Raw genomic sequence first — 24,997 nt, forward strand, 5'->3', positions numbered from 1 at the left:
CCAATTTCATTTTTCTGCATGTGGCTGTCCAATTTTCCCAACACCATTTATTGAAGAGGCTGTCTTTTTTCCATTGGACATTCTTTCCTGCTTTGTCGAAGATTAGTTGACCATAGAGTTGAGGGTCTATTTCTGGGCTCTCTATTCTGTTCCATTGATCTATGTGTCTGTTTTTGTGCCAGTACCATGCTGTCTTGATGATGACAGCTTTGTAATAGAGCTTGAAGTCCGGGATTGTGATGCCACCAACTTTGGCTTTCCTTTTCAATATTCCTTTGGCTATTCGCGGTCTTTTCTGGTTCCATATAAATTTTAGGATTATTTGTTCCATTTCTTGGAAAAAAATGGGTGGTACTTTGATAGGAATTGCATTAAATGTGTAGATTGCTTAGGTAGCATAGCCATTTTCACAATATTTATTCTTCCAATCCAGGAGCATGGAACATTTTTCCATTTCTTTGTGTCTTCCTCAATTTCTTTCATGAGTACTTTATAGTTTTCTGAGTATAGATTCTTAACCTCTTTGGTTAGGTTTATTCCTAGGTATCTTATAGTTTTGGGTGCAATTGTAAATGGGATGGACTCCTTAATTTCTCTTTCTTCTGTCTTCTTGTTGGTGTAGAGAAATGCGACTGATTTCTGTGCATTGATTTTATATCCTGACACTTTACTGAATTCCTGGACAAGTTCTAGCAGTTTTGGAGTGGAGTCTTTTGGGTTTTCCACATATAGTATCATATCATCTACGAAGAGTGATAGCTTGACTTCTTCTATGCCGATTTGGATGCCTTTAATTTCCTTTTGTTGTCTGAATGCTGAGGCTAGGACTTCTAGTACTATGTTGAATAGCAGTGGTGATAACGGACATCCCTGCCGTGTTCCTGACCTTAGCGGAAAAGCTTTCAGTTTTTTTCCTTTGAGAATGATATTTGCAGTGGGTTTTTCATAGATGGCTTTGATAATATTGAGGTATGTGCCCTCTCTCCCTACACTTTGAAGAGTTTTGATCAGGAAGGGATGCTGTACTTTGTCAAATGCTTTTTCAGCATCTATTGAGAGTATCATATGGTTCATGTTCTTTCTTTTATTAATGTGTTGTATCACCTTGATTGATTTGCGGATGTTGAACCAACCTTGCAGCCCTGGAATAAATCCCACTTGGTCGTGGTGAATAATCCTTTTAATGTACTGTTGAATCCTATTGGCTAGTATTTTGGTGAGAATTTTGCATCTGTGTCCATCAAGGATATTGGTCTGTAGTTCTCTTTTTTGATGGGATCCTTGTCTGGTTTTGGGATCAAGGTGATGTTGGCCTCATAAATTGAGTTTGGAAGTTTCCTTTCCATTTCTATTTTTTGGAACAGTTTCAGGAGAATAGGAATTAGTTCTTCTTTAAATGTTTGGTAGAATTCCCCCGGGAAGCCATCTGGCCCTGGGCTTTTGTTTGTTTGGAGATTTTTGATGACTGTTTCAATCTCCTTACTGGTTATGGGTCTGTTCAGGCTTTCTATTTCTTCCTGGTTCAGTTGTGGTAGTTTATGTGTCTCTAGGAATGCATCCATTTCTTCCAGATTGTCAAATTTGTTGGCGTAGAGTTGCTCATAGTATGTTCCTATAATTGTCTGTATTTCTTTGGTGTTTGTTGTGATCTCTCCTCTTTCATTCATGATTTTATTTATTTGGGTCCTTTCTCTTTTCTTTTTGATAAGTCTGGCCAGGGGTTTATCAATCTTGTTAATTCTTTCAAAGAACCAGCTCCTAGTTTCGTTGATTTGTTCTGTTTTTTTTTTTTTTTGTTTCTATTTCATTGATTTCTGCTCAGATCTTTATGATTTCTCTTCTCCTGCTGGGTTTAGGGTTTCTTTCTTGTTCTTTCTCCAGCTCCTTTAGGTGTAGGGTTAGGTTGTGTACCTGAGACCTTTCTTGTTTCTTGAGAAAGGCTTGTACCACTATATATTTTCCTTTCAAGACTGCCTTTGTTGTGTCCCACAGATTTTGAACCGTTGTGTTTTCATTATCATTTGTTTCCATGAATTTTTTCAGTTCTTCTTTAATTTCCTGATTGACCCGTTCATTCTTTAGAAGGATGCTGTTTAGTCTCCATGTATTTGGGTTCTTTCCAAATTTCTTCTTGTGATTGAGTTCTAGCTTCAGAGCATTGTGGTCTGAAAATATGCAGGGAATGATCCCGATCTTTTGATACCGGTTGAGACCTGATTTAGGACTGAGGATGTGATCTATTCTGGAGAATGTTCCATGTGCACTAAGAGAAGAATGTGTATTCTGTTGCTTTGGGATGAAATGTTCTGAATATATCTGTGATGTCCATCTGGTCCAGTGTGTCATTTAAGGCCTTTATTTCCTTGTGGATCTTTTGCTTGGATGATCTGTCCATTTCAGTGAGGGGAGTGTTAAAGTCCCCTACTATTATTGTATTATTGTTGATGTGTTTCTTTGATTTTGTTAGTAATTGGTTTGTATGGTTGGCTGCTCCCACGTTAGGGGCATAGATATTCAAAATTGTTAGATCTTCTTGTTGGACAGATCCTTTGAGTATGATATAGTGTCCTTCCTCATCTCTTATTATAGTCTTTGGCTTAAAATCTAGTTGATCTGATATAAGGATTGCCACTCCTGCTTTCTTCTGGCGTCCATTAGCATGGTAAATTCTTTTCCACCCCCTCACTTTAAATCTGGAGGTGTCTTCGGGTTTAAAATGAGTTTCTTATAGGCAACATATAGATGGGTTTTGTTTTTTTATCCATTCTGATACCCTGTGTCTTTTGATTGGGGCATTTAGCCCATTAACATTCAGGGTAACTATTGAGAGATATGAATTTAGTGCCATTGTATTGCCTGTAAGGTGACTGTTAATGTATATTGTCTCTGTTCCTTTCTGATGTACTACTTTTAGGGTCTCTCTTTGCTTAGAGGACCCCTTTCAGTATTTCCTGTAGAGCTGGTTTGGTGTTTGCAAATTCTTTTAGTTTTTGTTTGTCCTGGAAGCTTTTAATCTCTCCTTCTATTTTCAATGATAGCCTAGCTGGATATAGTATTCTTGGCTGCATGTTTTTCTCGTTTAGTGCTCTGAATATATCATGCCAGTTCTTTCTGGCCTGCCAGGTCTCTGTGGATAGGTCTGCTGCCAATCTAATGTTTTTACCCTTATATGTTACAAACTTCTTTTCCTGGGCTGCTTTCAGGATTTTCTCTTTGTCACTAAGACTTGTAAATTTTACTCTTAGGTGACGGGGTGTGGACCTATTCTTATTGATTTTGAAGGGGGTTCTCTGAACCTCCTGGATTTTGATGCTTGTTCCCTTTGCCATATTGGGGAAATTCTCTCCAATAATTCTCTCCAAAATACCTTCTGCTCCTCTCTCTCTTTCTTCTTCTTCTGGAATCCCAATTATTCTAATGTTGTTTCGTCTTATGGTGTCACTTATCTCTCGAATTCTCCCCTTGTGGTCCAGTAGCTGTTTGTCCCTCTTTTGCTCAGCTTCTTTATTCTCTGTCATTTGGTCTTCTATATCGCTAATTCTTTCTTCTGCCTCATTTATCCTAGCAGTGAGAGCCTCCATTTTTGATTGCACCTCATTAGTAGCTTTTTTGATTTCAACTTGGTTAGATTTTAGTTCTTCTATTTCTCCAGAAAGGGCTTTTATATCTCCCGAGAGGATTTCTCTAATATCTTCCATGCCTTTTTTGAGCCCTGCTAGAACCTTGAGAATTTTCATTCTGAACTCTAGATCTGACATATTACCGATGTCTGTATTGATTAGGTCCCTAGCCTTTGGTACTGCCTCTTGTTCTTTTTTTTGTGGTGAATTTTTGCGCCTTGTCATTTTGTCCAGATAAGAGTATATAAAGGAGCAAGTAAAATACTAAAAGGGTGGCAAAAACCCCAGGAAAATATGCTTTAACCAAATCAGAAGAGATCCCAAGTCATGAGGGGGTAGAAAGTGGATAAAAAGAGGTTCAGTAAGAAAGAAAGAAAAAAAACAAGAAACAATAAAAAAAAAAACGAATAAGGAAAAAATATAAAAAGGAAAAAAAATATATGTTAGATAAACTAGTTAAAAAACATTAAAAAAGAAAAGGGTAAAAGTTAAAAAAAATTAGCAGAAGAAGAGAAAAAATTTGAAAAAAAAAAATTAACTGCAAGGCTAAAGAATCATGGGGAGAAAGCATGAGTTCCGTGCTTTGCTTTCTCCTCCTCTGGAATTCCGCTGCTCTCCTTGGTATTGAAACTGCACTCCTTGGTAGGTGATCTTGGTCCTGGCTGGGTTTCTTGTTGATCTTCTGGGGGAGGGGCCTGTTGTAGTGATTCTCAAGTGTCTTTGCCCCAGGCAGAGTTGCACCGCCCTTACCAGGGGATGGGCTAGTAATCCGCTCGGGTTTGCTTTCGGGAACTTTTGTTCCCTGAGCGCTTTCCGTAGAGTTCCGGAGGACGGGAATGAAGATGGCGGTCTCCCGGGCTCCGGCCCGGAGGAGCCGAGAGCCTGGGGCCTCCCTCCTCAGTGCGCCCTCAGAGAACTGCGCCCAATTACTCCCGTCTGCCTGGCCTCCGGCCACGCTCCGAGCTAACCGAGCCTGCGACCGGTTCAAGGTAACGCCAAGCTTAGAGCTCCCTCCTCGGCTCTGTCTCTGTAGCCGGCTTCCCTGTTCTAATACCTGCAAGCTCTGTGACACTCAGACACCCCTGATCCTTCTGTGACCCTGCGGGACCTGAGGCCACGCTGACCCCGCGTGGGCTTCACCCCGGTTAAGCCTCTGGAGTGATGTCCCCCAGCGGAACAGACTTTTAAAAGTCCTGATTTTGTGCTCCGTTGTTCCGCCACTTGCCGGGAGCCAGCCCCTCCCCCCGCAGTCTATCTTCCAGGGCTTTGGATTCACTTCTCCGCCAGTCTCAGAATGTGGTTGATTTTCTGTTTCCAGAATTGCTCTTCTTCTTTTCTTCGATCTCCCGTTGGATTTGTACGTGTTTGCAATCTTTTGATAAGCTATCTAGCTGATCTCCTGCTACCTGAAGTAGTCTCAGCCTGCTACTTCTCCGCCATCTTGACTCCTCCCGGTGGAAAATCTTTTTAATGTACTATTGGATCCTATTAGCTAGGATCTTGTTGAGAATCTTAGCATCCATATGCGTCAGGGATATTGGCGTGAAATTCTCCTTTTTCGTTGGGTCTTTGCCTGGTTTGGGGATCAGGGTAATGCTGGCTTCATAAAAAGAGTCTGGAGGTTTTCCTTCTGTTTCTATTTTTTGAAACAGTTTCAGGAAAATAGGCATTGTTTCTTCTTTGACTGTTTGGTAGGATTCTCCAGGGAATCTGTCAGTTCCTGGACTCTTGGTTTTTTGGGGAGGTTTTTGATCACTGCTTCAATCTCATTACTAGATATTGGTCTATTTAGGTTGTCAATTTCTTCCTGATAAAGTTTTGGAAGTTTATAAGTTTCCAAGAATGCATCCATTTCATCTAGGTTGCTTAACTTATTGGCATATAACTCTTGATAATAATTTCTGATGATTATTTCTACTTCCTTGGTATTAGTCATGATCTCTCCCTTTTCATTAATAATTTATTAATTTGGGTCCTTTCTCTTTTGGATTAGTTTGGCAAATGGTTTATCAATCTTATTGATTCTTCAAAAAAAAAAACAAACCCAACAGCTTCTAGTTTCATTGATGTGTTCTACTGTATGTCTAGTTTCTGTCTCATTGGGTCACAAATCAGGGCTCAACTGATACCAAAAGATTGAGATTATTCCCTGCATATTCTCAGGCCACAATGCTTTGAAACTGGAACTCGACCATAAGAAAAGTTCAGAAGGAATTCAGACACTTGAAAGGTAAAGACCATGTTGCTTAAGAATGGTTGGATCAACCAGGAAATCAAAAAAGAACTGAAACAATTCATGGAAACCAATGAGAATGAAGACACTTTGGTCTAAAACCTATGGGATACAGCAAAGGCAATCCTAAGTGAGAAATACATTGCCATCCAAGCCTCCCTCAAAAAAATTGAAAAATCCAGATTACACTAGCTCTCTTTATACCTTAAATAATTGGAGAATCAACAACAAATTAAGCCAACTCCACACACAAGAAGGCGAATAATCAAGACTAGAGCTGGATTTCTGATCTGTATTTCATTCCTTCTCTCTGAAGAACTTCTTTTAATATTTTCTTGAAATGCAGTTTTTCTGGCAACAAATATCCTCAGATTGTTGTTTTTGTTTGTTTTTGTTTTTTAAGATTTTATTACTTTATTTGACAGAGAGATAGCACAAGTAGGCAGAACAGCAGGTAGAAGGAGAGGGAGAAGCAGGCTTTCTGCTGAGCAGGGAGCCCGATCTGGGACTTGATCCCAGGACTCTGGGATCATGACCTGAGCCGAAGGCAGCTGCTTAACCAACTGAGCCACCCAGGTGCCCCTCTCCTCAGTTTGTTTTTAGTATAAGAAAGTTATTGTGTCTCTTCCAATTTTGAGGGATGACTTTTCTGGATACAGAGTTCTAAATTGGTAGATGTTTTTTCTTTAACACTTTAAATATTTTTCTTCATTTTCTTGTTGTTTGCATGCTTTGATGAGAAGTATGGTGTAATTTTTATCCTTGTTCCTGTATAGGTAAGGTATTTTTGTTTTCCTTTGGAGTTTTTAAGATTTTCTCTATGCCTTTCATTTTCTACTTTGAATGTAATATAGTTAGATATAGGTTTTTTGGTATTTTTTTGTTTTTGGTATTCTCTGAACTTCTGTGATCTGTGGTTTTTTGCTGTCACTAATTTTGGAAAACTCTCCACCATTATTACTCCAAATATGTCTTCTGTTCAATTTTTTCTCCTGATATTCCCATTTATGTATGTTATAACTTTTGAAATTTTCCTAAAGATCTTAGATATTCTGTTCTTTTTTCCCCATTTATTTTTCTTTCCTTGTCAATTTGGAAAGTGCTTAATGACTTATCTTCACCTTCATTGATTTTTTTTCCTTGACTATTTCCAGTCTACTGATGAGCACATCAAAGGCATCCTTAATTTCTGTTGCAGTGTTTTTGATTTCTAACATTTCAGTTTTTTTCTTAGATATTCCAGATATCTGCTTACGTTACCCATCCATGCTTACATGTCTATTTTTCCCATGAGAGCCCTTAGCATATTAGTCATAACTGTTTTAAATACTCAGTATGGTTATTCTTAAATCTTTCTCATACCTGAGTCGGCTTATACTTAATCTCTATCTCCTCAGACTTCTTACTTTTAGCATTCCTTGCATTTTTGTTGTCACTGTCGAAATGTAGATGTGATGTATTGGGCAAAAGGAAGTGAGGTTTATAAGACTTTGGTATAAAGCTTCATGTTTATCTTGCTAAAAGTAAGGCTTTGTTGTTTGCTGTAGCTGAAGGTGTCACCTGCTACCATTTCCTATATTGTGCTTTTTTTTTTTTTTTTTTTTTGTCTCCACTGATACCTTTGGGTTTCCTTTTAGACTCATTCTTGGGGTCTGAGCCTTGATTTTCTTTTAGGTATAACTTACTATTATTATATAGAAGCCCTAATATTGTGATGGTCAGGACAGGGGAAAAAATTCTATAAGCATCTGAATAGGGTTTGGCCTTTTAGTAAGTCTGTGCTTCTTGATCCCTTCCTAAGTGTTTCTCATGTCTCTCTCATCCATTTGGGAAGACAGGAAGGTTAGAAGGGGCTGAAATTGTGTATCTGCTTACCCCATGTTGAAAGTTTATTAGGTTCTAGTAAATCATGTTGGTTAAGCTATGGTTGAATAGTTTTCTTTGAGGGCAAAATTTGTTTAAGAGAACATGCTTAAAAGTAGCTACTTTCTGGTCCTCTTGTTGGAATTGTGTGGGAATTTTCCTTTGATCTTCACCCTGAGAACTTGGTTGGGTTTCTAGAGGTAAAACTCATGGTAATGTGGGATACCACTAAGATTCAAGATAGTACACCTTCAACTTTTAGCAATAAGCCTGCATAAAACTTTTTATGGTTATAATAGTCTATTTTGATCCAATAACAACTTTAATTGCATCAAAAACTCTGCACTTTTACTCCTAGTCCAACTTTACATTATTGAAGTGAGAATTAACTTCTTTTTGTATTGTACATCCTTTAACCAACTTTTATGGTTATAGTTATTAATAGTTTTGTCAAAGTTTTAATTTTTATGATAGAATTAAAATTGATTTATGGCTTATCCTTACAGTATTACATATTTTATTTGTGTATATATTTATCTGTGAGGTATATACTTTCATATGCTTTCACATTGATGTTTACCATCCTTTCATTTCACTTGAAAAACCCTATTTATTACTTCTTCTAAGACAGGTCTAGAGGTGACAAAAAAATTCCTCAATTTTTGTTTGAGAAAGTTCATCTCCCCTCAGTTTTAAAGAACAGTTTTACGAGGTATAATATATTTGATGGGTAGTTTTTCTTTTCTTTCAGTACTTTGACTATATCACCCCATTCTGTCCTAGAGTGCAATATTTCTGGTTAGAAATTCACTGATACCCTTGTTTTTTTTGTTTTTGTTTTTTAATTTCAGGTTTGTATTTAAATTCCAATTAGTTAACATACAGTGTAATATTAATGTGAGGTGTAAAATGTAGTGATTCATCACTTACCTACAACACCCAGTTTTCATCACAATCAGTGCCCTCCATAATACTCATCACCCATTTAAACCATCTCCACCCACCACCCCTCCAGCAATCCTCAGTTGTTCTCTATAGTTAAGAGTCTGTTTTATGATTTGCTTCTCTCTTGAAATCCACTGATAGTCTTATAGGATTTCCCTTATATGTACTCTTATGCTATATTCAAAATTCTTTGTCTTTTTATTTTTGTCTATTCAATTTTAATGTCTTAATATAGACCTTTTTAGGTTCAATCTATTTGGAACCTTTGGGGAGCTAGAAATTTGGATATCCATTTCCCTCTCCAGATTTGGGAAGTTTTTAGCCTTTATTTCTTTAAATGTTCTTTCTGTCCTTTCCTCTTTCTCTTCTTCTAATTGTATAATTGATGTTATTATGTAAGTACTATAGATTTTCTTCACTCTTTTAAACTTTTTTTCCATTGTGTAGTTTGGATAATTTCAAATATTCTGCTTAATTGGGTCTGCTGTTGTAGCTCTCTAATGTATTTTTCGGTATAGTCATTGTGTTCTTTAGCTCCAGAAGTTCTGTTTGATACTTTTATATGATTTCTATCTCTTGTTGATTTCTTATTTTGTCTATGTATTATTCTCCTGATTTTATTTAGTTGTCTATTTATGTTCTTTTATAGTTCATTGAGCTTCTTTGAAATGATTATTTTGATATTTTGTCATGTAGTTTGTAAAGCTCCATTTCCTTTGTTTTGTTTACTGGACTTTGTTTTTTTTTTCCTTTGGTGGTATCATGTTTCCTTGATTCTTCATGATTCTTATAACCTTGAATTGATTCCTGTGAATTTGAAGTAGTCACCTCTTACCACTTTTACATCCTGGCTTCATTAGGAAAGTTCACCAGTCACCCTGGCCAGAGATTCTGAATGGCTGGCTGCTAAGTTCTGTGGGAACCTGGTATCTGTGTCCATGGAGGTCTGCCTGTTGCTTGCATCCACTGATGTAGGCCTGTCACCTGGGTCCCCAGGAACAAGGCTGTATCCTAGGTCTCTGAAGGAAGAGACTTGATCCTGGGTCCATGGGGTCTAGCCTGGCTCTGAATTGTATTTGGGCAGGCCTGGAACTTGGTACATGTGTGCTAGGCTGGAAACTAGTTCCATGATAGCTAATATAGAGTCTGGAGTCCACAGGAATGAGCCTGGAGAATGAGTCTATGGGTACTAGCCTGGAGTCTTGTTCCATGGAGGCTGTCCTTGAGCCTGAGTTCTTAGGATGGGCCTGTAGTCCGAGTCTACAAAGGTTGACTTGGCACCAGGGTCTATAGGTCAGACCTAAAGCTGGTGTCTGTGGGGTGAGTTTCAGGACTAGGTACAAAAGGGTGGATCAGTAGCATGCATTTTCAGGAGCCAATTTGGCACCAGGGACACTGGAGCCTGGGTCCATGGGTCTGTCTAGTGCTTGGGTCTGCAGAGGAAGTCCTGGAGCCTGGATCCATTGGGGCAATCTGGCATGTGGGTCTGCAGATACTGTCTTGGTGTGGGATAGATCTGGATATAGTCCATAGAGGCTGCTTTGGCACCAGGGTCCACTGCACTTGGTTTTTCACCTAAGTCACAGGGGTGGTCTTGGATCCCAATGCTTAGGTCCATGGAAGCAGGCCCAGAGTCTGGGTCTGTGGGTACCAGTTTGTCACCAACTTCCAATAGTGCAGTCTTTGAGACTAGATTAATAGTGCCTGCTTAGAGCCTGTGTCATTGGAGACCATCTTCATACCAAGGAACACTTGGGTGAACCTGGAGTCCAGGCCTGCAAAGGCAGACCTAGAGCTTGAATATGCTGAGGTTGGCCTGGTACTGGGATCTTTGGAGGTGGGCCTGGAGCCTGGATCCAAAGGGGACAGCCTGGTACCAGGTCTCACTTTAACAGGTCTGATGCCAGGGGCTGTAGTGACGTAAACACTCACTTCATTTTTTATTCCCCCAGAGGAGCTCTTGAATAAAGGGGAACCTCTCTTGACATAGTACTGCATAGGCTTGGGGAAAGGGTGACATGGGTTAAGTGAGACTATCTGGCTTCCCCTTTTTAGTGTGTCTTTTCTTTTTTCTGTGCTCTATCTAGGTGCTGTAATTTCTCACCTAGATTTCAGAAGGTATTTATTTATGGATGGTTGTCAAATCATTGTTTCTATGAATGGACAAGTTCTGGAACCTCCTATTATGCTATCTAATAGATATTGCTTTCTAATATTTAATTTTTATTCTTAGAATTTACATCTTTTTCTTATATTGCCCATCTTTTCTTGCATGTTCTCTACTTTTTCTATTAGAGTCCTTTGTATATTAATCACAGTTGTTTTACAAGATGGGATCGGGAGGGAGACAAACCATAAGAGACTCTTAATGTCACAAAACAAACTGAGGGCTGCCGGGGGGCAGTGGGGAGGGAGGTAGGGAGAGAGTGGTTGGGTTATGGACATTGGGGAAGGTATGTGCTATGGTGAGTGCTGTGAAGTGTGTAAACCTTGCTATTCACAGACCTGTACCCCTGGGGCTAATAATACATTATACATTAATAAAAAATAAAAAAAATTATTTAAAAAATCATAGTTGTTTTAAATTCCTAGTCTGATAATTCCAACATCCCTGCCATCTCTAAGTCTGGTTCTGATGCATTTTGTCTATTTAACTATTTTTTTAATCTTTTACTGTGCCTTGTAATTTTTGTTGTAAGTCAGACATGATATACTGGGAAGAGGAATCCTAGTGAAAAGGTCTTTAATGATGTGATAGTAAGGTGTAAGGGAGAGGGAAGAGTTTGATAGTTTTATTAGTACATCTAACTCTATTTGTGAGCCTATGTCCCGCACTGTCACCTTTACCAGTGTTTCTCATATGCCCCCCCACTTCTCTGGCACTAGATGTCTAGGGTGGCCTGGAGTTGGATATTTCCATCCGCTCAGGTGGAAGGCCAGAGATACTAGAGTTCTCTATTTCCCATTACCCAATTTGGTTAGGCTCTAATAAAACTCCAGCCGGTTTGGCTCTGGTAAAATAGGTTGTCTTGAGGGCAGGCCTTTTAAGGAACAGACTGGTCTGGTGTATCTCAAAGTGGTTATTTTTCTTCTCTTCTTTTGGGAAAACAGGAGTGTATTTTCTTCAGTATTCTCTGTGAGAACCTGGAAGAGCTCCCTGAAGCAAAACTCACAAAAGTATGGGAGATTCATTATGACTGGGCACCCTCCTCTCGATGATTAATGTGGAAAGGCTTTTCTGCCAGCCTGAAATCATTTTTTTGTGTTGGTTATACTGATATGGCTGTTATGTAGATACATCCTTGGATGGAATGAGTTTAGGATCCTCCTACTCTGCCATCTTCCCAGAAATCCAACATAAATCAATCTTGTTTTAAGGATAACTACCCTAAGTATGACTTTATAGCCACAAAAATGAGGGAAAAATCATTAAAAATTAACTAAATAATTATTTAAAATTTCTGTACACAGAATTATGAAAAGCAAAATTAAAAAGAAATGACAATTAAAAAAAACACGTTACTGTCAACAGGTTTTTTTTTTTTTTTTAAAGATTTTATTTATTTATTTGACAGACAGAGATTACAAGTAGGCAGAGAGGCAGGCAGAGAGAGAGGAGGAAGCAGACTCCCTGCTGAGCAGAGAGCCCCATGCGGTGCTCGATCCCAGGACCCTGAGATCATGACCTGAGCCGAAGGCAGCGGCTTAACCCACTGAGCCACCCAGGTGCCCCCAACAGGTTTTATCCTTATATGTAATTCATATAAGTCTGTCTATAAAAATATTTAATGTTCATATTTAGATTATTTTTTAATAAAAATATATTAAAAGAAGTTAGAAAAAAATTTTCCTTCAACAGAAAAAATAGATGGCATATATTTTTTACTTGTTAATCGTGTACATTTATACTAATAATGAAATAAATTCCATTAAAATAATTTATAAAATACCAAGTACCTAAAGTATATAATATCAATTGGGAAAAGTGTGAGAAAACAGCTGTCAATATTACAGGTAAACAGGCATAATGACTAAACATTTTTAGGAAAGCTATGTGAAAATATGTATAAATTATAATAAAAATATACTAATAGATATCAGTGACATTGGAAATGTGTAGTCCCTTTGACCCAGGTATGTTTTTTCATTTTTAAAAATTTAATATTTTGTAATAAAAAATCTACATGACAAATCTATTCTGACAAACCTATATGTATGTTAGCTGAAATTTTTTAAATTTATGTTTTAAATATTACTAACTTTACCAGACCTTCATAATTATTAAATGGTAATTAGTCACTTTTTAAATCTTGTTACAATTTTAAAAGGACTGTCTATTGGTGCTTCATTATAATCAAGATGTTAGGTGTTGGATGGAGCTAGAAACATATTCTATAATAAAAAGTAAATGTCTAGGAGGAATAGATATTGAAATTTGTCAAGTGAAACTTCTAGTATTATTATTTTTTCTCTCTTTACTTGATATATATATGTATATATATATCATATATGTTATATATGATATATATGATATACACACACACATATATATATATACCAAATATATAGAATATTTTCCCAAGCTTCAAATATTATACTCTTCTAGGAAATAGGCCACAATAGGTAGATTTCAAGTGTTTCTGTATTTAATTTACTAAAAGGTTCTTTTTCATTTTCATCTTGGTAGATCAGGATATGGATGAACCCTCAGGTTTTACACTTGAAAATCTAGAACTTGCTTCAGGATACAAGGATCAACATCAAACAAGTGGAGTTTACCAATCTCAAAGATCGAGTGGTAGGTATAATATTTGAAAACGTATTTTAAAATAGTAGTCATGAAACACTTGATGATTTAAAAATCATCTGAAATGTGATCAGCCTTTTAAGAAATTATTTATTCTTTTTGTATAATCTCTACACACACTGTGGGGCTTGAACTCATGCTTCTGAGATCAAGAGTTGCATGCCCTACTGACTCAGCCAGCCAGGTACCCCAAATATGATCAACTTTATTTATGGTTTTATTGTTAAATTTTTCTTTAGGTTGCATATTTTAGAACATTATCTGCCAAAATTAGGATTCTACAGAACTGGTAAATGCTATAATGCTATTTTCACTATTCATTACTTCTCACAGTCCTTAATATTCTTAATTGTTATACTGTATGTCTTAAGTTTATTGACCAAGAAAACCTATCTTTTTCATCATCTTGGAATAATGTTTCTGGGAAATGAAATACTTGTTTAGGAAACACTTGTCTAGGAATTTTATTTTTTTATTTTTTAAAAAATTTTATTTTAAGGGAGGAGGCAAGATAGTGGAAGCATAGGGGACCTCGTTTCATCTAGTAATTTGATTTTAACTAGATAACTATCAGATCATTCTGAACACCCAAGAATTCAATCTGAGATGTAAGAAAAGAATATCTGGAACTCTGCAACTAGAAAAGCAACCATTTTTTGCAAGGTAGGAGGTGCAGAGTAGTGAATCCAAGGGGAGATACTGGAAGATAAGCAGTGAGGAGAGAGAGAGCCTTATCAGCCAGCTACCAGAAAGTGATATTGCCCTGAAGGACAAAACTGGAGCCCTTAGAAATCTCTAGTGAGAGATATCCCTGCCTGAAAGGTGCTCAGAGGATGAAATGGGCAGAATTCTAGGTAGGGCAGTGTGGTCTCAGGATCCATAGAGTCACAGAAGAAGCAGGGATAACTGAGCTGATACAGTTCCCAAGCAGTGGACTGGGGAAACTGGTTATGGTCAGTGAACCCACAGAGGGGCTTTTTGCTCAGTTTGCCATAAACCACTAGCTGGCACCTGATCTGTGTGACTGCTGTCCTTTGGGGGAACCTGCAGAGAACTAGAATTCAGGGACCCTCCTACATCCCTTGGAAGGGGCAGAACAGGTAGAGGAAAGTATCCTGTGATTCTCTGCCTTCCCCCCCAGGAGGGGCCAATCAGGTTTGCACAGGACCTGGCAACCCTCTCAGGGCCAGGGACTTACAAAGTACAGTAATGCAAGACCCTCCAACTTCTCCCAGAGGATCACTGTGGACACACACTACAGGGATCTGCAGAGTTTGGCACACACAAAAGTGAAGACTGCTTGTCCCTGAAGTTCACTGAAGAGAAGGGACCACAATCTTATAGCTTTGAGGTTGGAGGTCAGGGTGTGGCCATTTTTATTTTGATCCTCTAAAGAGGTGCAGAAAGCCTTCAGGGGTAAAACAAACAAACAAACAAACAAACAAACCACACAGGAATAGCTACACTGAGCCTGGCCCCCTCACAAGGAACTGTGTAATTCTAACCAGGCACACACCTGAGAAACAGCAGGTAGGCCCCACCCCCAGAAGATCAGCTGAAAGAACAGATACACAGCAAGACCTCACAAGACTGTAAAACTCCAGCACTAGTGGAAAATAGTATATAGAATTAAAGGGTTTTTTTTTCCTCAAAAGTCATTTATCTTTCAGTTTAAATTACCATTTCCACTAGTTTCAGATTTTATCAACTCTGTTTTTAAGTCCTTTTTTAACGTTAATTTTTTACATTTACATTTTGTAGATATATCTTTCATTTTGGCTTCCTATCACTCTATTCAATTTAATTTTTGTACATCTATAAGTTTTGTTTTCTTGACAATTTTGGGATTAGTGTCTTCTAACACACAGACCAAAGTACACCCATGATCAACTGGATCACCCTGTTTTGTCTACCCTGTGAGATTATATTCTCTCCCCCTCCTTTTTTCTTTTCTTTTTTGGTGTCTGACCTCTTCAAGTTTGTCTGCTATGTATTTTGCTTGGGTTGTGGTTGATATTTCTGCTCACTTATTCATCCATTCTTCTCTGGGTAAAATGACCAGAAGGAAGAATTCACAACAAAAGAAAGAACCAAAAGTAATATTATCTTCCATAGATCTAATTGATATGGATATAAGTAAAACATCAGAAATAGAATTCAGGATAACAATTATAAAATTAGAATAGATAAAGAAGATGTGAGATATATAGATAGATAGATGATAGATAGATATAATGGAATAGAATGCAGCCATCAAAAAATGTCATTTGCAACCACACGGATGGAACTACAGGGTATTATGCTAAGCAAAATAAGTCAATCAGAGAAGGAAAATTATATGGTATCATGGATATGAGGATTTTGAGAAAAGGCAGAGGATCATAGGGAAAGGAGAGAAAATTAAAACAATACAAAACAACAAGAGAGGGAGACAAACCATAAGAGACTCTTAATCTCAGGAAACAAACTGAGGGTTGCTGGAAGACAGGGATCGGGTGGCTGAGTGATGAGCATTGGGCAAGTTGTGTGCTATGGTGAGTGTCATGAATTATCTAAGACTGATGAATCACAGACCTGTACCTCTGAAACAAATAATACATTATATGTTAAAAAAAATTACTAGTTGGACTTGAAAAAAGCAAAAAGACACTAAAGAATCTCTTAGTACAGAAATGAAATCTAATCAGGCTGAAATTAAAAATGCTCTGAGATGTAGTCTAAATTGGATGCCCTAACAGTCAGGGTAAATGAGGCAGAAGAGAGAGTAAAATGACATAGGAGACAAGTTGATGGACAAGAAGGAAGCTGAAAAAAAGAGAGAAAAACAACTAATAGGCTGTGAAGAGGGACTTCAAAAAATCAGTGATGCTACAAAACATACCAACATAAGAATTGTTGGGAAGGGGTTGCTCAGGGGAAAGAGAGAGAAAGGGCAAGTACATGCATTTAAGAAAATCATATCTGAGAACTTCCCTAATCGGGGCATTCGTGTTCAAGAGGTAGAGAGGACCCCTCCCAAAAATCAATAAAAATAGGTCAACACCCTGACATATAATAATGAAGCTTTCAAATTTTAGAGATAAAGAGAAAATCCTGAAAACAGTTTGAGACGGGAAGTTCCTAACCAGAGAAGTAGAAACATTAGATTTCCATCAGACCTATCCACAGAAGGAGGCAGGCCAGAAAGGGCTGGCATGTTGTATTCGGGGTATTAAATGAGAAAAACATGCAGCCAAGAATACTTTATCCAGCAAGGCTGTTGTTCAGAATGGAAGGAGAAATAAAGAACTTCCAGGACAGACAGAAACTGAAAGAATATGTACCCACCAAGACAGCTCTGCAAGATATATTTAAGGGGATCCTGTAAGCAAACAGAGAGCCCAAGAGTAATGTAAACCAGACAGAAACAGAGACAATTTACAGAAACAGGGACTTTACAGGTAATGCAGTGGCACTAAATTCATATCTTTCAATAGTTATTCTGAATGTAAATGGGCTAAATGCTCCAGTCTAAAGACATGGGGTATCAGATTAGATAAAAAAGCAATATCCATCCATATGCTGTCTACAGCAGACCCATTTTAGACCTAGAGACATCTCTAGATTGAAAGTGAGGGAATAGAGAATCATTTATCATGCTAATGGACCACAAAAGAAAGCTAGAGTAGTCATCCTTATATCAGACATATTAGATTTTAAACCGAAGATAGTTGTAAGGGATGAAGAGGGACACTATATCATAGTTTAAGGGCCTACGCAACAAGAAGATCTAACAATTACAAATATTATGCTCCTAACTTGGGAGCAGCCAATTATATGAACCAATTAATAACCAAATTAAAGAAACATATAGATAATAATATAAAAATACTAGGGGACTTCAACACCTCATACACAGCAATGAAGAAATCATCTAAGCAGAAAATCAACAAGGAAACAAGAGCTTTGAATGATGCATTGGATCAAATGGACTTTGTAGATACATAGAGAACATTCTATCCTAAAACAACAGAATACTCATTCCTCTCGAGTACACATGGAATATTCTCCAAAATAGACTATATACTGGGTCACAAATCAGGTCTCAGCCAATACTAAAAGATTGAGATTATGTCCTGCATGTTATCAGACCACAATGCCTTGAAACTGGAACTCAATCACAAGAAGAAAACTGGAAGGAATTCAAATACTTGGAAGTCCAAGAGTATGGACTGCTAAAGAATGAATGAGTAAACCAGGAAATTAAAGAAGAATTTAAATCTTTGAAACCAATGTGAACAAGAACACATTGATTCAACCATTGTGATGGTGCAAAGGCAGTCCTTAAGGGGGAAATACATAACCATCTAAGCTTCTCAAAAAATTAGAAAATCCCAAATGCACAAGCTAACCCTACACAAAGAAACCAGAGAAAAAATAGCAAATAAAACCTAAACCAAGCAGGAGAAGAGAACTAATAAAGACTAGAACAGAGATCAATGAAATAGAAACTAGAAAAACAGTAAAGCAGATCAATGAAAGTGAAGGTGATTCTTTGAATCACTAAGATCAATAAACCACTGGCAAAACTTATCCAAAATAAAAAAGGATCTAAATTAATAAAATCATGAATGAAAGGGGAACGATCACAACTAACATGAAGGAAATAGAAACAATTCTTAGAAATTATTACCAGCAACCATATACCAACAAATTAAGCAACGTGGAAGAAATGGATGCCTTCCTGGAAACTTACAAACTACCAAGACTGAAACAGGAAGAAATAGACAATCTAAATAGACCAATAACCGGTAATTAAATTTAAGCAGTAATCAAAAACCTCCCCAAAACAAAAGTCTCGGGCCGGGTGGCTATCCAGTGGAATTCTACCAAACATTTAAAGAAGAAATAATATCTATTCTCCTGAAGTAGATATTTAAAAAAAAAAACAAAAAAAACAGAAACAGAAAGATAACTTCCAAACTCTTGCTAGGAGGCCAGGATGACCCTGATTACAAAACCAAGCAAAGACACCATCAAAAAGGAGAATAATAGACCAATATCCCTGATAAACATGGATGTCAAAATACTCAACAAGATCCTGGCTAATAGGTTCCAACAGTACATTAAAAGGATTATTCACCAGGGTTTTACTCCTGGGAGGCAAGAGTGATTCAACATTTGCAAATCAATCAATGTGATAAAACACATTAATTAAAGAAAAGACAAGAAACATATGATCCTCTCAATTTATACAGATAAAGCATTTGACAAAATACAACATTCATTTATGATTAAAACTCTTCAGAGTTTAGGGATAGAGGGAACATTCCTCAATATCATATTTATGAAAAGCCCACAACAAGTATCACTCTCAATGGGGAAAAGCTTAGAGTTTTTTCCTTTAAGATCAGAAACACGACTGGGATGCCCACTCTTGCCACTATTGTTCAACATAGTACTAGAAGTCTTAGCATCAGTAATCAGACAACAAAAAGAAATAAAAGGCATCCAAATCAGCAAATAAGTCATCCTCTCAATCTTTCACAGATGACATGATCTTTATGTGGAAAACCCAAAAGATCCCCCCCCCCCAAGTTGGTAGAACTCATACAGCAATTCAGCAATGTGACAGGATAAAAAAAATCAATGCACAGAAATTAGTTGCTTTTCTATATGCTAACAATGCAACTGTTGAAAGAGAAATTAAGGAATTGATTCCATTCTCAATAACAACAAAAATCACAAGATATCTTGGAATAAACCTAACCAAAGCAGTAAAAGATCTATACTCTAGAAACTATAAAACACTTATAAAAGAAATTGAGGAAGACACAAAAAGATAGAAAAATATTCCATGCTTGTGGATTGGAAGAATGAACATCGTTAAAATATCTATCCTGCCCAGAGTAATTTACACTTTCAATGCCATCCATATTAATATACCATTGGAATTTTTCAAAGTGCAGGAATAAAAAATTCTAAAATTTTTATAGAATCAGAAAAGACCCTGAATCACTAAGGGAATGATGAACGAGAAAAACAAAGCTGGGGGCATCATGTTGCTTGACTTCAAGCTATATTACAAAGCTGAGATCACCAAGACATCATGGTATTGGCACAAAAACAGACACATAGATCAATGGAATAGAATAGAGACTCCAGTAATGAATCCTTAACTCTATAGTCAACTAATCTTGGTCAAATTAGGAAGAATTATCCAGTGGAAACAAGATAGGCTCTTTAATAAGTGGTGCTGGGAAAATTGGACAGCTACATATAGAAGAATGAAACTGGACTATTCCCTTACACCGTACACAAAGATAAACTCAAAATTGATGACAGACCTCAATATGAGACAGGAGTCCATCAAAATCCTGGAGAACCTAGGCAGTAACCTCTTTGATATCAGCCAAAGGAACTTCTTTCAGGACATGTCTCCAAAGGCAAGTGAAACAAAAGCAAAAATTAACTTCTGGGACTTCATCAAGATAAAAGCTTCTGCATAGCAAAGGAAACAGTCAGCAAAACTAAGAGGCAACCTACAGAATGGGAGAAGATATTTGCAAATGACGTTACAGATATAGGGCTGATAACCAAGATCTATAAAGAACTTCTCAAACTCAACACTCAATAAACAAATAAGCCAGTCCAAAAAATGGGCAGAAGACATGAACAGACACTTCTCCAAAGAAGACATCCAAATAGCTAACAGACACATGAGAAAATTTTCAACATCTCTAGCCAGCAGGGAAATAAAAATCAAAACCACATGAGATACACCACATACCAATTAGAATGGCAAAAATTAACAAAACAGTAAACAACAAATGCGAGGATGTGGAAAAAGGGGAACACTCTTACATTGTTGATAGGAATGCAAGCTGGTGCAGCCACTCTGAAAAACAGTATGGAGGTTCCTCAAGATGTTAAAAATAGAGCTACACTATGACCCAGCAATTACACCACTAGGTATTTACCCCAAAGATACAGATGTAGTGAAAAGAAGGGGCACTTGCACCTCAATGTTCATAGCAGCAGTATCCATGATAGCCACACCTTGGAAGGGGCCAACAGTGAAGACCAAGATGGTCTTCAACAGATGAATGGATAAAGAAGATGTGATACATATATAAAATGGAATACTATTCAGCCATCTGAAAGGATGAATACCCACATTTGCACCAACATGGATGGAATTGGAGGGGATTATGTTAAGTGAAGTAAGTCAAGCAGAGAAAACTATCATATGGTTTCACTCATATGTGGAACATAAGCAATAGCATGGAGGACCATAAGGGAAGAGGGAGAAATTAGAGAGGGAGATTAACCATGACAGACTATGGATCCTAGGAAACAATCTTAGGGTTTCAGAGGGGAGGAGGGTGAGGGAAAGAGGTAACAGGGTGATGGGTATTGAGGAGGGCACATGCTGTGATGAGCATTGGTTGTAATACATAACTAGTGAATCACTGAATACCACATCAAAAACTAATGATGTACTATACAGTGGCTAACTGAACATAATAAAAACAAATAAAGAGAGGTAACAGTGATTTTCAGATGGAAAGGACCTAACTTGTCTGTTTTTTTTTTTTTTTTTAACTCGCCTTTTAGGGAATATTCCCTGAAAGATTTATTGAACTCTTACTATAGGCAAGATAATCTATCTGGGACTTGATTCTGTATTCAAAATTTCATTATTGGCACAGCCTAATTCTGAGTAGGTGCAAAGCTACAAATACAAATTTCGTCTGCTCCCACAATCACTTTTGTGAGTGATTATGTACCTATGTCCCATTTCTGGCTGGGGATATTTCTACTTTACATGAAGCTGTATTCTACCACACTTCCCTTGAGATTAAGAATAGAGATATCATTCACTGATTTTTGACAATTATTGGTTTCTTTATTCTTGCACATTTTAGTGCTGTTTTAAAATTTTTTTTCCAAAATATGTTCAGTTGCCAGGAAGAATTATACAGAACTTAAGTGGGAATTTAATACATTTTGTATAGGTGAGAATACCTGCCCTTGCTTTATTCTGCATTTTTCTCTCTGTGCTATTTCTCGCATGCTAATAATGTGCATCTAATTTGGTGAAGCTTTTAGGCAAAGTTAATTTTATCATTAGTACATTTCAGGTTTTCTCCCTCCCATCTAGGTTCTATGTTGTGTTTTATTCTACTTTGAAAGCATCCGTTTTTAAACTATTAAAGTTGAAATTGTACATAAATTATTTCACTTAGCCAAAAAAAAAGGTCATATGCTTAATCCACCGAGCAAATGAAAAACATCCTATGCTTATGGATTAGAAGAACAGATATCATTAAAATATATATACTACACAAAGCAATCTACAAGTTTAATGTAATCCCTATCAAAATACTACCATCATCTTTCACAGAGCTAGAATAAACAATCCTAAAATTTGTATGGAAATACAAAAGACCCCAAATAGAGGAATCTTGAAAAAGAAAAGCAAAGCTGGGGGCATCATGTTGCTTGACTTCAAGCTGTATAACAAAGCTGAGATCACCAAGACATCATGGTATTGGCACAAAAACAGACACACAGATCAATGGAACAGAACAGAAAACTCAGGAATGGACCCACATCTATAGGATCAACCAATCTTCTTCAAAGCAGGAAAGAATGTCAATTGGGAAACTCCATGTAGTTTTTATTTCTTTGATTTCCTGGTTGATCCATTCATTATTTAGTAGCATGTTCCTTAATCTCCATGTATTTGGAATTTTTTCAGATTTTTTTTCCCTGTGATTGACTTCTAGTTTTATATTGTAGTGGTCAGAAAGGTGCATGGTATGATTTCAAAGTTTTTGCATTTGACCAGGCCTGTTTTGTGACCTAATATGTGATCTATTCTGGAGAATGGTCCATGTGCAATAGAAAAGAATGAGTATTCTACTGTTTTAGGATGGAATGTTCTGAATATATGTTAGATCCATCTGATTCAGTGTTTCATATAAAGCCATTGTTTCCATGTTTTCTATTTAGATAATCTATTGATAGAAGTGTTGTGTTAAAGTCCCCTACTATTATTGTGTTATTATCAATAAGTTCCTTTAAGTTTGTTAGTAAATGTTTTATTTATTTGGGTGTTCCCATATTGGGTGCATAAATATTTACAATTGTTGTATTATCTCCTTTATATTGTATAGTGCCTTTCTTTGTCTTTTGTTACAGTCTTTGTTTTAAAGCCTAGTTTGTCCAGTATAAGTTTGCCACTCTGGCTTTCTTTGGACATCTATTTGATGACAGAAGTTTCTTCATCCCCTCTCATTCAATCTGCAGGTGTTTTTAGGTCTAAAATTGGTCTCTTGTAGGCAAGATACTTGTTTTTTAATCCATTCTGATGCCTTATATATTTTGATTGCAGCATTTAGTCTATTTACAGTCCAAGTAATTACTGATACATGTGTAATTATTGCCATTTTATTACTTGTTTTATCATTGTTTCTGGAGATTTTCTCTGCTCTTTTCTTATCTTTGTCACTCCTGGTCTCTCCTTTCCACTCAAAGAGAACCCTTTAATATTTCTTGAGGGATGATTTAGTGGTCATGAACTTCTCTAGTTTTTGTTTGTCTGGGAAACTCTATCTCTCCTTCTATTCTGAATGATAACCTTGCTGGATAGAATATTCTTAGCTGCAGATTTTTCCCATTCACCACGTTGAATATATCACATCAGTCTCTTCTGGCTTGTCAAGTTTCTGTTGAGAAATCTTCACCTTACCTTATGAGTCTTCCCTTTCAAGTTAAGCATTTCTTTTGTTTTGCTGCTTTTAAGATTGTTTTCTTTATCACTGTATTTTGCAAATTTATTTATAACATATGTTGGTGTTGGCCTGCTTTTGTTGATTTTGGTGGAAGTTCTCTGTGCCCTCTGGATCTGAATGACTGTTTCTTTCTCTGGATTATGGAAGTTTTCAGCTATTATTTCTTCAAATAAAATTTCTGACCCCTTTTCTCTCTCTTCTTCTGTAACTCCTATAATAATGAATGTTATCATGCTTGATGTAGTCACTGAGTTCCCTAAGTCTGTTGCTGTTTTGCATAGTTATTCTTTCTCTCTTTTCTTCAACTTCATTAATTTCTGATTAATTTCCAATACTTTGTCTTCTAGGTCACTAATTCATTTCTCTGCTTCTTCCAGCCTGCTGTTCATTGTGTGAAGTCTGTTTCTTACCTCATATATTGCACTCTTCATCTCTGATTTTTTTTTTTACCTCTTTTATTTCTGTGGTAAGGATCTCACTCATGTCTTCTACTCTTTTCTCAAGCTCAGTGAATATCTTTATAACTGTTGCTTTAAATTCTCCATCAGGCATGTTACTTATGTCTGTTTTACTTATATCTCTGGCGATGGCTTTATCTTGTTCTTTCTTTTTGGATGAATTACTCCATCTTGGCACTTTTTCTAAGTCTTGGCATTCTTCTCTACATTAGAAAAGCCAGGTATGTCTTGTGCTCCTGAAAATACTGGCCTTAAGAAGAAGAAGTCAGGGCCTGGCACTTCAGGGATTGTCCCTGGTATGTGTTGTGTGTACTCTGGTGTTGTGTTTTGATTGCTCTATCCTTCAGGCTAGTCATCTGGTCACGTGGTGGGATTTAATGAGGTGTGCTTGTTCTGCTTGTGAAATGAGACCTGACACTACCTCTACCAGAACTGAGGCCCTGCAGAAAGCTCTGGTTGAGAGATGTGTTTTTTTGGGCAGGGGTTTGTGCTGGTCCTCCAGAGTAGAGGCCCACCACACTGGGAATGATGCAAGCTCAGCTGAGAGGAGTATTCCCGCCAGAGTGCATGGGCATGGGGCTTGGTATACACAAGGTAGGCAGCAAGTGTTGGTGCTATGCTGCTTTCCACAGATGGCCCTGTGTTTATACTGAGGGATAGGGAGGGAGACTGCCAGCCAGCTCCTTGGTTCCTGGAGCGGTGTCACCATCAGCACTTCTTATGGATGCACTCTGAGAACAAATAATCTCCCTCTTATGTTCCCCATGTGTTCTTCAGATCACTATTTCCAAGATATCTGCCTCTAGGTTTTTCCCCTTCCTTCTCTCCAGGAGCTATGTAGTACCCTCTGAGCTCTATGCCAGCCATGCCCACCTTTAAACTCTGGGCTTTAAGGTCCACTGGTTGCAAGAACTCATGAAATTCAACCTCTCTTATTCCAAGCCAGTAGATTTGGAGAAATGTTCTTCTTGTGCATTCCCCTCGTGCTCCTCTCTCTCTTGCCCTTCCCCATGACCATGGCTCCTTCCCCTCTGAAGTACCCATGATTCACATCTTCCCTATACCAAATCTCCACACTTTCTAACTTCTCTGATGTGGTCTTTCCCTTCCCTTCAGTTGTGTTTGTTCTGTCAGTTTTCAGGTCAGTTTCTGAGATATTTAAGATGTTGTGTTATTTAGTTGTATTCATAGGAAGAGGTAAGCCCAAGGCCCTCTTAATCTGTTGTCATCTTCCTCTCCCCAAAACCCAGAAGAATTAATATTTTTAAAATATTCATATAACCCAAAGCCAT

General features: G+C 37.4%; 2 protein-coding genes across 2 annotated transcripts in view; both read left to right on the plus strand.

Moving 5' to 3' along the window:
- LOC116855284 (coiled-coil domain-containing protein 7-like) overlaps window positions 1-24,997 on the plus strand; it is an 88,057-nt gene that overhangs the window by 54,059 nt on the left and 9,001 nt on the right. The window contains exon 8 of the mRNA XM_032837888.1: window positions 23,918-24,001. Within this exon, the coding sequence (XP_032693779.1) occupies window positions 23,918-24,001 (84 nt within the window). The remainder of the gene's footprint in view (window positions 1-23,917; window positions 24,002-24,997) is intronic.
- LOC116855276 (coiled-coil domain-containing protein 7-like) overlaps window positions 13,363-24,997 on the plus strand; it is a 93,237-nt gene continuing 81,602 nt past the window's right edge. Inside the window, exon 1 of the mRNA XM_032837882.1 lies at window positions 13,363-13,459. The gene's annotated coding sequence lies outside the window, so the exon portion shown is untranslated. The remainder of the gene's footprint in view (window positions 13,460-24,997) is intronic.

This window comes from Lontra canadensis, unplaced genomic scaffold (assembly GCF_010015895.1).
Source record: "Lontra canadensis isolate GAN:19392208 unplaced genomic scaffold, GSC_riverotter_1.0 scaffold100, whole genome shotgun sequence".
NCBI lineage: Eukaryota > Metazoa > Chordata > Mammalia > Carnivora > Mustelidae > Lontra > Lontra canadensis.